The sequence below is a fragment of the Mastigoproctus giganteus genome, chromosome 12, assembly GCF_048544385.1.
Source record: "Mastigoproctus giganteus isolate SK-2022 chromosome 12, ASM4854438v1, whole genome shotgun sequence".
Classification (NCBI taxonomy): domain Eukaryota; kingdom Metazoa; phylum Arthropoda; class Arachnida; order Uropygi; family Thelyphonidae; genus Mastigoproctus; species Mastigoproctus giganteus.
The window spans coordinates 162,013,390-162,028,140 of NC_143586.1; the positions used below are offsets into that span (position 1 = coordinate 162,013,390).

The 14,751-nt window shown below is 41.0% G+C and overlaps 1 protein-coding gene across 1 annotated transcript in view; it reads right to left on the reverse strand.

Moving 5' to 3' along the window:
* LOC150077553 (osmotic avoidance abnormal protein 3-like) overlaps nucleotides 1-14,751 on the reverse strand; it is a 425,893-nt gene that overhangs the window by 249,267 nt on the left and 161,875 nt on the right. The window contains exon 8 of the mRNA XM_090385940.1: nucleotides 6,057-6,215. Within this exon, the coding sequence (XP_090242066.1) occupies nucleotides 6,057-6,215 (159 nt within the window). The remainder of the gene's footprint in view (nucleotides 1-6,056; nucleotides 6,216-14,751) is intronic.

The following is a 14,751-nucleotide window of genomic DNA, read 5'->3' on the forward strand; positions in this document are numbered from 1 at the left end:
AATCCCACTGAAAGGCGAACTGCAACGGCCTCTATGCTGGTTGTAATTAGCAAGGGCTGCACTGGGGTCTGGTTACCCACGAGGATAGCCACTCCCCCATGTACAGGGCCATCCGCAATTCTATCCTTTCGAAAAAATGTGATGTTGTGCATGGTGGGATCATCATTTGCCTTTAGATATGTCTCCTGCAAGCAGAAGCAAACTGGCTCGTGCTTTTGCAGGAGGGCCTTGATGTCATCTATATTTCGCCGGAATCCACGACAATTCCATTGTAGGAATTTAGCCATTATTTTGGCTTGGTGGGTCCATCAGGCGGCTTCCGAGGTGCTGAGGGCTTACTTTTGTCAGTCTTGGATTTATCTTTTTTGGGGAAGAATGGACGCTGTCCCGTGTCCATTTCCTCCTCCGCAAAGAGTTCCAAGACTGACTCTTCGGGTACCTCCTTCTGCTCGACATCCATCTTTTCTTGGGTAGTAGGGGGGACTTCCCCTTTTTTATCCTTTTCTTTCGCAGTTACCTTTGGAACTTGTGGAGCATTAGGAGGTACCGATATAGGAGTGGCAGCTGATTGGTCCTTTTGTGCAGGTTTTTGAGAACTTAATAGATATCGCGCGATGGGAGTGAAAGACTCCTTTGGAGGAATGGTCATGTCCGTCTGAGTTCCGACGGAACATCTCCCTGCTACCTTCTGGGCGTAGGTAGGTTTGTTGATATTCAGGGGTTTGACCGATTTCCTTGCCTCCTGGTATGATATGTTAAGCTCTGCCTTCAGCCGTTGAATCTCTTTTTCTTCTTTCCACCTCTGGCATGCTCGTGAGTAGGCGGGGTGTTCGCCCTCACAGTTAATACAGGTGGGTTTTGTGGCTGAACATGCTGTTGTTTCGTGGTCCTTTGCACCGCATCGAGCGCAGGCAAGGACTCCACGGCAGGCCATTTGAGAATGTCCATACTTCTGGCACTTAAAGCACCGTAAAGGGTTGGGAACGTATGGACGCACTGAACAGTTGATGTATCCAGCTTTAATCTCGTCAGGAGGTTTAGGAGTGTTAAAAGTCAGGATAACGCTCCTGGTTTTAACAATTTTTCCATCCCTTCGCGCAGTGATTCTCTTGACGGCAATGACTCCCTGTGGTTTTAATTCGGAGCAGATTTCCTCCTCGTATACGTCAAGAAGGTCCCACTCCGAAATGACACCTCTAGAATAATTGAGTGTTCTGTGTGGTGTCACTGTTATAGGGATTCCTCCGATTGATGTTACTCGGAGTAGATGTTCGGATTGCCTGTCATTTTTAGTTTCAATTAAGAGGTCTCCAGAACGGAGCCTCTTAACTGATTTGGGAGAACCTACTAACCCATCTAACCCTTTTTGAATAAAAAAGGGCGACATTTTACCAATCGGTTTTTCAGTGGTAGAATGCATAATAAGAAATCTTGGGACAGGCCCTGATGATGGTATTTCCGTTCGCTGCCTCTTTGTTGCGATAATATTATCTGCCTCTCCGTCTAATTTTTCAGATAGGGACCGGGTTGGGGCCCCTGAAGAAGTAAGTTTATCAGGATTCATGAAGTTTATTTAGTTGTTCGGTGCCCGGGCTCCCCACCCACCACGGAGCCCAAAGGGACGCCCACTACCCGGCATGCAATAAATGCGCTCGGGAGTGGGACGCCAGGGCTACCCAGACACTATACCCGCACCGCCGCCAGCCTGAATCCTGTCCCTCGGACCATGAGGGTAGGGGCGTGGCATTGACACGGTTGACCCTCGCAGGCGAGCCTACTAGCCGATTGATCCTAGCCGGGCCTTCCAGGACCACCCGTCTTGTCGAAGCAGGGGCCAAAGTGGTGTATTGAAGCTGGGCCCCTCAACCACCAGGATCCCCCTTTCCGAATTTCCACGGGTCGCAGCGCACGGCAAACACGCCGGATTCCATTGATGTAAGCCCGGAACCTAGGCTGTGGGCGTTGGATCCCAGTGATGCTAGTCTGGAAGTCCAGCAGCGTCACTGGGAGGTCCCCTCACCACGTACAGGTGCCCACGTCGAGGGGCATCACTAAGGGTGTCAAGACTATTACTCAGGATTTCTAAGAGGTACAAGCTAAAGGTTATAATGATTTGTGCACTAACATCAAACGATGACGGTGAAGAGGTTGAAGAAATGTATACCGAAACTGAGAGTCTTCGAGATGAGCAGAAAACCCACTACACTATCATTATGGGGGGCTTTCAATGTTCCATATTTTTTTCCAGTTAGATTTATGAAATCTCAATCTATTTGGGCCATTGTGATGTGAAACATCATTCGTTAATATTTTGCAGACCACAGAGAAATGGTCGCTATTCGGGGCATTATTCAAGATCGTCCATTCAATAAGTGGGTATAAGGCTGGTGAACATATGGAGATGTCAATTGCAGAGGCTGTTCCGTTGGGCAAATGGATGTACGTCTCAACTCCAGTATTCAGGAGCAAGAGATTTTGCTCTTCCAATAATTTATCAATCAATTTTCCTCGTTTGTCTTGGTGGTGAGATCCCCACAGGGGATGATGTCCATTTATATCACCCATGATAATGAATGGGGTTGGTAGCTGGGTTACTAATGCTTCAAGATCTGCATATGCACACTCTTGATTTGGGGGAAGGTAAAGTGAGACCAGTGAGAATGTAAGCTGTACTGAGATTCTTACTGCAACTGCTTCCAAAGACATTTTTTTTTTTTTTTTTTGTTAGTTGTTGGCACATTGGCTTCTGTGGCCATAATGCACCTCCCAAGGTTTTTGTATTTTCTACTCTGATTGAAGCCAGAGGCTGGATTCGAACCCGCGACCTTTGGGTTGCCAGGCAGGCACTTTACACACCTGGCTAGCCCGGTCGGCGAAAGACATTTGTAGTTGGAGGCATTTACATGGAATTCTGGAGTCGATTAGAATAGCCACTCTGCCATGTACTCCACTGGAAGGAAATCGACCTTTACTGTAGGTACCGTAATGGTTCACTGCTATGCTTACTTGTGGAGTTAGGTTAGTTTCTTGAAGGCAGACACCTACCGGATGATATATATCAATAAAGTCACGAAAGTCATCGATGTTACTGTGGAAACCCCGACATTCCACTGTATTATTGTATGCATTATATTGGCTTTGTATTTGTCTTTTTGCGAATAGTGGTCTGCTTATTTTGTTCAGGCTTTTTCTCTTTTTTTAGGGAAGTGAGGACAAGTATCCATCTCTTCCTCAGCATGTATTTCTAAGATCGGTTCCTTTACAACTTCTTTTTTGTATGTATTCATGTGATCGTGAAGAGGGTTTTTGTCTTCTGTATCTCTATCTTTAGCATTTGTGGCTGATGGACGGAAGATGAGTCTGACGGAATTGTAACTGGTGTGTTGATGGCTTGATCAGAAGTTGTCATTGAGAATGACTTTACTGATGGAGCTAAGATTGAGCGAACCCAATCATATAGAGAAATTTGGAGGGATTGCAACATTAGTTTGAACCGCAGTAGTAGTGGTAGCAATAGCACTTATCTCGTTTTTGTTGTTGGACAGTTGCTGCATATGTGCGTGTTACTGTAATTGATGATATTTGTTTCTTTGTTTCAAGATACGTAACTTTATGTTCGGTTTTTGTACTTCTGAATCATTATTTCTCTTTTCCATGTTTCACAGTCTTTGGAATAAGCTGAGTGAGTGCCTCTACAGTTTGGACACTGTAAAGACTGTGCAGAATATTCAGTATGGATATGATCGTCAGACCCACATGAAGCATACTGCCTGTGAATGCCCAAATTTCTGACATTTGAAGCATATGATAGGGTTTGGTATATACGGTTAGACATGACAGTGTCCGGCTTTTACAGAATTTTGGGGATTTGGCGAGTTGAAAGATAGTATGATGGTTCTGGTTGGAAGCAAAGAGCCATCCCTTTTAATTAGGATTCTCTTCACCTGAATAACATTTTGATCTGAGAGGTCTTGTTTAATTTCTTCCTCAGATACACGTAGAAGATCCCATTCTGTTATAACTGCTTTCGAGTAGTTTAAGGTGGCATGAGGTGACACTTCTATGGGAGTTCCTCCAAGTGTTTTCAATTTAAGTAACTTCTCAGAGTGCTTGCATTGTGTTGTTTCAAAAGGCAGGCCACCTAATTTTAATCTGCAAACCATTTTTGGTGAGCCAGCAGCATTCTCTAAACATTTCTGGAATGAATTCACGGAATGAATTATAAGGAAGTGAGGCCAGATATTCTGGTCTGTCTTTTGTCTCTTAGCATAAAAATAGTTGTGATCTTCCTGCTCTCTAGAATGTGATGGGGCACTGACTCTTGTGGGATCAATGCCCCATCTCTAGAATGTGATGGGGCATTGATCCCGCAAGAGTCAGTATTGGTATAGTCCATCTTTGCTCCTTTCAGCCCTTGGCAGATTAACTTTTCTGCCAAGGTTTCTGGCCCAGCCATGGGGAGGCAGGAGCAGTGCCTGGCGTGACCAAGCGAAAAGTAGTAGGTGTTAGTAATAAACACTGAGAAATAAAGAAAGGTGGCTTGCCTTCCTTGCTCTGTACAAGTACTTTTGTAACAAGAGTGGTTATGAAATAAATAGATTTCTTAATGACAGGAAAGTAAAAGAGCTGTAAATTGCTTTTTGGAAATCACACTGGAAGCACAAAGAATATATGCGCGGTCACAATCGCTTGGCACCCGGGGCCAAGGAGCTGTTCTGAATGTTTGTCACTTCTGGTCTGTAGAAGTATGTCGCCTGAACAAAGTGATTTTACAGATTTAGGAAAACCTGACAACCCTTCCAAACCCTTCTGGATAAAGAAGGGTGACATTTTTCCTAACAGCTTCTCACTAGTGGAGTGAATTATCAGGTAGCAAGGTGTGTTGTACCTGATATGCTTGTAGCATCTGTTTTGTCTTTTAGCAGAAGTGACATCATCTGAGTGAACCGTCAAATGTTCAGATAGGGACCAGGTTGCAGCCCCAGACGGAATATATTTATCAGGATTCATGACTTTTTGTTTTGTCTCGGTGCTCGGGTTCCCTACCCACCATGGAACCCAAAGGGACGGCCACTACCAGGCAAGCAATAAATGCGCTCGGGAATGGAACACCAGGACTACCAATGCCATACCCGCACAGCCACCAGCCTGTATCCTGTCCCTCGGACCATGAGGGTAGGGATATGGCATTGATAAGATTGACCCTTGCAGGTGAACCCACTAGCCAATTGATTCTAGCCCTCTTGCCAAAGCAGGGGCCCCTCAACCACCAGGATCCCCCTTTCTGAATTTTCACAAGTCGCAGCGCACGGCAAACATGCTGGCTTCCATTGATGGTAGTGTGGAACCTAGGATGTGTGCATTGGATCCCAGTAATGCTAATCTGGAGGACCAGTAGCATCACTGGGAGATCCACTCACTGTGTACAGTTGCCTATGTCGAGGAGGTTTTGTTTCACCCAGGTCCCGTCCTGCCATGAGGAGACAGAAGTAGTGCCACTAAGTGACCAAGCGAGTAAAATAGAAGGTTAGTAAACAGAAAAATTAAGAAAGGTTACTTTCCTTTCTGGAAACTTCTTCCTTATGCTTTAAGAAAGAAAACATTTATTATATATTAGAATAAAGGAATAAAAAATATATCTAAACTCAAAGGGAAAAACATCTCTTGCAGGGAAGTCACAGGGAAGACTGCTTGGCCTCAAATTTGCTTGGCATCTGGGGCAAATAAGCAGAAGTAATGGCCTTAGAAATAAATCAGAAAACCAAGGATTATCTTGTCCTTTTTGGTTTACTTACAGCAATCAAAAGAATGCTGGTCACTAAACACTGAGAATAACAATCTTCCTGTACTAAAACAAAACAATATTTTATATAAACATATCTTGTGAGCTGAGGATTTAACCATCATTTTTCTGCAGATCTCAATGTTTGTTGACTGTGGACTTCCTCAGGACAAAGTGAACAAAATTTTATAAGAAGGAATATAAAATACTACAGACTATGTCGTGTTCACTGTTAAAATAGTAACTTCAAACAAACATACCAAGTATGGCTTACCGATTTAGATGAAACTAATTCGGGTTTTGTAAAATTCATTTTAGCCAGCTCTTCTTCATAATATGCTTTCAATCTATCTACATCGTGCTGAAGCCTTGCATTACTTTCCTGCTCCTCCTGAAATTTTTTTGTTAATTCCTGCATCTTTTCATCATACTCCTGAAAATAAATGTATAAAATGCTTCAATTCCAAGTAAGGTGCAATTATTAATAAAAAAGAAATTAATATTATGTATAATTAAGTGACCTGTGAAAACTTATTTTGAAAATGAAATAAATGTAAGTTTATTTCATTTTCAAAATAAAATATTTCCTTAATTATTAAAAATGAAAAGATCACAAAAGTAAACTGGATCCTGAATACATAAAACATTCTTGCTATAATTTCAGCTATTTAAATTTAAAAAATAATCCTTTTCCTGTTAAACAATCTAAATCAAATGTTATGAGTGATAAAAACAAATCTGTTTTTACATAATAATATTTGATAATTTTAACTGGCTATGAAGGGACAGTATGTGTATTAATATCTTAATTTCTTGCATCCTTGCATTCAGAAGGAAGCTTTGCAAAAGAATGATTGATTATGATTTTATTGGAGCATTAGTATCTAATGTTATTATGCACCAGGAGATAATTATACCAGTTTAAAATTAGATATATAAATAAATTCTGGTAATTTTTGAAAAAAGGTTACCTCATCACAAATCATATAATAGTAAAAAGTGGTATATGTAAAAATATAAATATATATTCAGGATTTTATATACATTTATATAAATTAATATGGTGTTAAAATTTAAAAACAGCAGACACATTGTCAAATAAAATCTGACTGAGTGTATAAGGCTCAGTCAGACGGTTAAAAGTGGCAAAATGTACGTTGCTAAAATTTGGACAGTTTGGTTTTTTTTTAAGGAGCATTAGCAACTGAGGCCATATTGCTCCGGGATATGCGGTGGTCATTCCCTGACCTTTCCGCATCCTCCGTATTTGGTGGTCATGTGCTCGAACCCCGGTCTAATCAAGAAGTGTGTGCTATGCACTGCTGCTCCTGCCCACCTGGCTACGGAGGCGCCAATTTGGACAGTAAGCACATGTGGGTTTACAAAAACATGTTGGTAGGAACATGTTTTAGAAAACATGTTTACTAAAGGTTGTAGGTTTCCTAAAACACCACCATGTGCAGTATTTTGGTGGGTTCTGGCTTTTCTAAAGATATTATATTGAGACACTTTTGGTGTATTTTGAGGTTTTAAATATCTCTTGAAGGCAGAGACATATTGGAGTATATTTAGAGATAAGACCATATATGCCATTAATATTGGCAAGGAAGCCACAACAACTCCACTGAATTATTGTGTTCATTATTAGTTTCTTGTTAGGCTTTCAGATCGTTTTTGTGTTGTTGAAGTTCTCTGTTTTTCACTCTTGTTTTTATCTTTTTTTGGAAAGTAAGGCTTTCCCATGTCCATGTCTTCTTTGACAAAAATTTCTAGGACACCATCATCTGCAGATTTTTCATTAATATCTTTGCTCTTGATTTTTGGAAGTTTTGATTTGCTTTTCTTTGAATTCTTTGTCCAGGGGGTAAAGTTCTTCGCATGGTATGGATATTGGTGTGTTGACTACTTGAGTTTGGGTTGCACTGTACAAGGTTTTGAGATAATTTGAAAAAATACTCTTTTGGGGGTACTGATAACTCAGTTTGAGTTGCTGTTGATTGGTATCTTTTGGCGATTTGGGCGTATGTACGTCTGTTTGGATGGGCTGCTGGTGAGATGATCCACTTTGCTTCTCGATAGGAAACATTATGGCTTGTTTTATACTTCTGAATAAGTTTTTCATTTTTCCAGCATTCACATGTTCTAGTATAGGCAGGGTGGTTTTTTTTACAGTTTGGGCATATTGGTTGAGGGACAGTATACGTTTTGCAGTTGTGTTCTATTGAACCACATTTTGCTCAAGTAAGGGTTCCCCAGCAAGATGTCTGAGAATGTCCGTACTTCTGACATTGGAAACACTGTAGCGGATTTCTTGGAATATATGGTCTGACGCTACATACCAGATATCCAAGCCTTAATGGATGTTGGACGATGCGGTGTGTTAAATGCCAAGATGAGATTTCTTGTAGGGGTCAGATTGCCATCTTTTCTGGTGGAGATTCTCTTGACTTGAATTACTTCTTGATCTTTCAGTTCTTCTAGCATTTCCTCTTAAGATACATCTAATAAATCCCAGTCTGAGATCATTCCTTTAGAGGTGTTCGGTGATCTGTGGGGCGTCACAGTTATTGGTAAACCTGCAAAGAGATTAATGCTCAACAGTAGCTCAGAATGTTTGCCATTAGAGGTCTCAATAAGAATATCTCCTGACCTCAGTCTTTTCACAGATTTGGGAGATCCAGCTCTACTTTCTAATTCCTTTTGGTCTCTGAATGGTGAGAGTTTGCCAATTGCATTTTCACCAGTTGAGTGAAAGATCAAGAAAGTTGGAACTGGATGTGTCTCTGTTTCTGACATTTGGAAGTTGCTGCAATGGAACTATCTTTATTTTTAGATGTCTGGGGTGTGTCTGGCAGCTCAGATAAGTCAGAGTTTGATTTACAATTGACATGCTTTTTTTGGCCCTGGGAGATTATCTTTTGTCTCCCAGATTACCAGCCTCGCCACGTGGAGGCAAGAGCGGTGCCACCTAGTAACCCAAGCAAAGAGAAGGTTAGTATGAACTAAAAATAAAAAAGAGAGTTAAAGAAACGTGCTTTCCTTTCTAGGTTATATTATTTGAATATATCTATTTAATTCTAATATTCAAGAGTTAACGGATTTGTGAAACTCAGGAGAAACGTATTTACAGTAAAGCATACCAGATAATCACTATGAAAAGGCGCTGTGGTCACTAATATCGCTTGGCATTCGGGGGCCCCCAAAGTTATGGAGGTCGTTCAGAAAGCCATATTGCCAGGTAATGTTGAAGGCCTCCAAGACTGATCATAATTAGATGCTCATTCCTTAGAAATGCATTTTGAATATTTACCTCTGCTTATATCATGGGGTCCAGCGATGATCTATTTTTATGAAAGCCATATTGATTTTTGTTTAGTACATTATATGTTTCCAAGAACCAGGTTAGTCTGTTGTTCACCATTTTCTCCAGGGTTTACCCGAAGCAAATTTTTAGAATTATTGGTTGATAATTTGTGGGAATTGTAAGATCTCTGCCTGGTTTGGGGAAGGCATTTACAACAGAGTGATACCAGGAGTTTGGATAATAGTTTTCCATATAAATTCTATTGTATAACATAAGTAATGTATTTAGAGTTTTATGACTAATTTGCTGTATCATTTGATAATGAATGCCACTGGGTCCTGCTGCACCCCTCATTGACTTAGCTAAAGAGCTTTTTGCAATTCTTTATGTTGAAAGGCTGGTTATATGCGAGTTGTTGGTTGGTATTAAAGTTAAGTTTGTATTTTTCAGCTACAGATTTCATTTTCTGAAAGGATGGGTATATGCTTATGCAGCTGATACTTTTGCAAAAGCAGCTGCACGACTGTTCAGAACATTCAGTATGAACATTATTCTTGGATCCACACGATTGTTGTTGTTGTTGTATTTGAGGTTTTTTGGCACAAGGGCCTCTTGGGCCATATTGCGCCTGTTCATGGTTTGGGTATCTCTGATTTCACGTTATGATTAGATGCTATTATATAAGTTTATGCATTTTAAATACTTAAACAGATCCTCGAAATTTGCTTCCTTACCAAGAATATGTGATAAGGTTAAGGGTTCCTGCAAGTTGGAGAGGGAGCTGAAGCTGGAATTTCGGACAGATGAAAGGTGGGGACATTCAATGAGAATATGTTTTATTGTTAGGTGCGACTGGCAAAAAAAACACTGAGGAGGATTCTCTCCCAAAAGCAAATGCAGATGAGTTGGATGTGAATGACCAATGCGAAGCCTTGCCAGGATTACTTCTTGTCGCCTGTTTCTTCTAAAACTAGATGTCCACAGTTGAGGCTCTTTTTTTATCTGGAACAGTTTATTATTTGTTTGAGATTGCCAGAGGTGAGACCATTGTTTCCAACATGTTTTTCTAATAATGGATTTGTAGTCTGTGTATGGAACTTTCAGTTGACTGTAAGATCCAGAGTCGGGATGTTTAGCAGCCTCATCTGCACGATCATTACCTTGGATGCCGACATGACCAGGAATCCAGCAGAAGATAACCTTGTAGTTGGCTGTTTGATGGCAGAATAATTTAGACCGGATCTCTTTAAGAACGGGATGAGAGGGAGGAAAGGTAGATTGAAAGGCACTGATTGCACTTAAAGAGTCTGTATATATCAGAGATTGTTTAATATGGTATTTGTTTATGTTATCTAGAGCCAGTTTTATTGCAAATAATTCTGCAGTATAGATACTGCATTCAGTGGGAAGAGAGGCAGCTGTTAAGAAAGTGGCGGAAACTGCTGCTGCACCAACAGCCGTATCTGTTTTGGAGCCGTCGGTATAGATCTGAACTTTCTCTGAGTTTTCCAATGAATGCAATTTATGTAGCTGTTGAAAGTTGGTATTTGCCAGGGAGGATTTTCCCCATCTTGAAAAGAAATTGTCACAGAGAGGTATGAATTCAGTCCAGGGAGGTTCAGGGGTAGCAGGGTCTTGGAATATATTCTTAAAGTTAATTTTCCAACTGACCATGAGTTCTTGCAGTCGAATCCCAGCAGGGCGGTTTTCATTAGGTTTATTGTGATATAGCAGGGTGTGTTGAGGATCAAACAGATACTGCCAGCTGGGGTGGGCTGGAGTACTTCCAATCTTTGCTGCATAATTTAACAATAACATTTTTCTCCTGAGATGCAGAGGGGATTCGTTTGCCTCAATATACAGGCTGTGAACCGGAGATGTTCTGAAGGCTCCAACAGCTATTCTAAGGGCACTATGCTGGATGGTGTTCAGACGTAATAGAGAACTTTTCCTGGCAGAGTCGTAGACAGGTGCTCCATAATCTAAGCGCGATCTTATTAAAGCTCTATAAAGATGTAGGAGAGAGCTTCTGTCAGCACCCCAGGACATAGCGGAGACAGCTCTTAGGATATTCAGTTTTTTAAGACAAGTATTCCGGAGGTACACCATATGGGAAGCAAAATTAAGTTTATTATCTAGATTTAACCCCAACAGACGGAAATTGTTAGTGACTGGAATCAGGCTGTTGTTTAAAAATATTTCTGGATCCGGATGTAATTTCCGTTTTTTACAGAAATGAATAGCAGTAGACTTCTTTTCTGCTAGGGAATAACATTCCGCAATGCCCACGATTCTATACTAGCTATAGCAATTTGAAGTTGCCTTTCGATGGTGTTCATAGTCTGGGATTGAGTAGAGATAATGAGGTCATCGGCAAACATGTACGATTGTACTGTACTTGGTACATCCCTTGTCATGTTGGTGATTCTTATTGCAAATAATGTTGGACTCAGAATGGAACCCTGTGGTACGCCTTCCTCTTGTTCAAATGTTTTGGATAAATTATTCATGTATCTGACCTGAAAAGTTCTATGGCATAGGAAGCTTTGTATAAATTGGGGTAAGTGACCTCTCAAGCCGAAAGAGTGTAGATCTTTAAGAACACCATACCGCCAGGTGGTATCAAAGGCTTTCTGAATATCTAGATTAATCATCACCAGATGCTGTCCCCTTATGAAAGCATTACGTATATTTGACTCTGCTTTTATCATTACGTCTAAGGTGGAACGGTTTTTCCGAAACCCGTACTGATTACTATTTAGCAAGTTGTTAGTTTCCAGGAACCAGATTAACCGCCTGTGAACCATTTTTTCCAGGACTTTGCCTAAACAATTGGTCAGTGAAATTGGCCTATAGTTATGTGGAATGGTACGATCCTTTCCGGGCTTAGGGAAGGCTAGAACTATTGAGTGACACCAGGAAATTGGGTAAGCATTTTCTAAGAATATTCGGTTGTAATAGTTTAACAATGATCTTTTTGCTCTGTCGTTCAGTTGTTTTAACATTATATAGTAGATCCCATCTGGACCAGCAGCGCTATTTGATGTTTTATTGAGCGCTCCAAAAAGTTCTGTTAATGTGAATGGCTGGTTATATGGATGTGAAATTCTCGTGGAAAAATTAATCTTATGCTGCTCTGCAGTTTTTTTAATTCGCTGAAAGGTTGGTTTGTAGGAGGCTATTGCTGATATACTGGCGAATGATTCCGCTAAGGCATTTGCTATTTCTCCCGGGGATGACAACTCTTTCCCTTCCCAGTTTAGTATTGTAGCTGGGGACTGAATGTATTTGCCATTTAGTGTTTGTATTTTTCTCCAGATAATTCTGCTGTCTGTATCCTTGTTTATGCTCGAGGAAAAGCTAATCCAGGCATCTTTCTTTGCTTTTCGTCTTATTTGGCGGAACTGAGCTTTCAGTCTTTTAAAGTTAATTAGATTGGTAGTTGTGGGAAATTTACGAAATAAATTCCAAGCTCTATTTTTGTACTGTTTGGCGTGTGTGCAGTCTTGATTCCACCAGTAATTACTATGTTTCCATTCCCCCGGGAAAGATTTTGGTATTGCGGAGGCAGCAGCTTGTAATATTTGTTTAGTTACATGTTCTGTGACATTGTTTATGGGTTGAGATTGAATTATTTTATTGTCTAACTGCACGTGGGTTGCATATTCATACCAGCGTGCCCTACGAAATTTCCAAGTGGAGTGACGTGGTGAAGGAGAGTTTGCCCGTGTTTGCAGCTTGCAGAGAATCGGAAGGTGATCACTGTTTAGTGGATTTTCAAGAATCGACCACTCCATAATAGTATATACGGAAGGAGAACAGATTGACAGGTCTATTGCACTCATGGATCCTGTCGAAAAATGAATATAGGTAGGTTCACCAGTGTTCAGAAGGGTAAGTTGATAAGAGTCCAGAAGGGATTCTATCAACTTGCCTCTCTGGTCAATTGTTGGAGATCCCCACATCGGATGATGAGCATTAAAGTCTCCAAGTAAGCAGAAGGGAGACGGTAACTGTTCTATTAGTTTTTCTAGGTCATCTGAAGAAAATGAGAAATTAGGAGGAATATATATAGATGCTATTGTAAGGGTGATGCCAATTTCAATGCGCACTGCCACTACTTCAAAAGGAGTCTGAAGAGCAATATGTTTGGAGGGTACGTTGTTTCTTATAAGAATCGCCACTCCTCCACGGGCTGGAGAGTCGATATTTCTATCTCTTCTAAAGATAGAGTAATTTTTTATAGTAGGACACACTTGTGAATTTAAATAAGTTTCCTGTAGGGATACGCCTGCTGGATCATAACGGTGGATGAGATCACATATATCATCTTTTGTACTGCGAAACCCTCTACAATTCCATTGAAGAATTCTTTCCATTAGGCGGTTTTGTTGTTTGTTTTTGTTTCTGACTGCTTTTTAGTTGTGACTTGTTTGTATCGATCTGATTTTCCTTTGTCTTTCTTTGGAAAGTAGGGACGTGTTACGTCCATCTCATCAGTCGCATGAAGTTCTAATATGGCATCTTCTGGGTCATTGTGCTGGTCAATATCCATTCTGGTTGAATTTGGTGGTTTCAGTCACTTTTTGTTTTGCTGTTGGGTTTACATTAGCTGGAATGGTAATTGGGGTATTACTGGCTTGTTCAGTTTTTTGTTGCGAAGGACACTGTTTGGGGGCAGAGAGCATGGAGCGTGCCCAATTAGTGATAGACATATTTGGGGGAACGGCAACATCTGTTTGTGTACCTGTTGACTGAAATTGTTTAGCAGCCGTTGCATATGTGCGTTTTGGATCTGTTTTTAGTATTTGCCTTCTCGCCTCTGGATATGTCACTTTATTCTCAATTTTATATTTCTGGATTTTTTTTCCTTGCTTCCTAAGTTCGCAACTTTTGGAAAAAGCTGGGTGATCACCCTTACAGTTTGGGCAAACAGAAGTCGTAGCAGTGCATTCAGTTTGATTGTGCTCCTTCGATCCACAAATTGGACATACTGACTCACCTCGACATGCTGTTTGGGAGTGTCCATATCTTTGGCACTTGTAACACCTGAGTGGGTTTGGGATGTAAGGACGGACACGGCAATGGAGATAGCCTGCTTTAACAGATGATGGTAGGATGGGAGTGCTGAAAGTAAGAATTATGCTCCTAGTGGGAACAAGAACACCATCTTTCCGAGTCATAATTCTCCTTGCTTGTATGACTTTTTGTTTACTTAGCTCTTGAACTATCTCCTCCTCTGATACAGCTAACAAGTCCCATTCTGCGATTACTCCCTTCGAGGAGTTTAAGGTGGCATGGGGAGTAACTTTTATTGGTTGTCCGCCAAAAGTAGTCATGTTTAATAATTTTTCGGAATGCTGGGATTTCATGGTCTCTACAAGAAGATCCCCTGACTGGAGCCGCTTTACTGTTTTTGGTGAGCCTGCAGCAGACTCGATGCATTTTTGGACAAGGAATGGGGACAGTTTACTCAGAGGCAACTCTGATAGAGAGTGTAGTATGAGGAATGCTGGTATTTCCTCTTGTGGGATTGTTTTCAACCTCTTTGGTTGAGAGTAGTCATTTTCGGTATCATTTTCTAGTCTTGAGCTCGATGGCTCTAAAGGTGGAAAAGAATTGTTTTCCATCTTTGCTCCTTTCAGCCCCGGGAGAGTGGATTTCT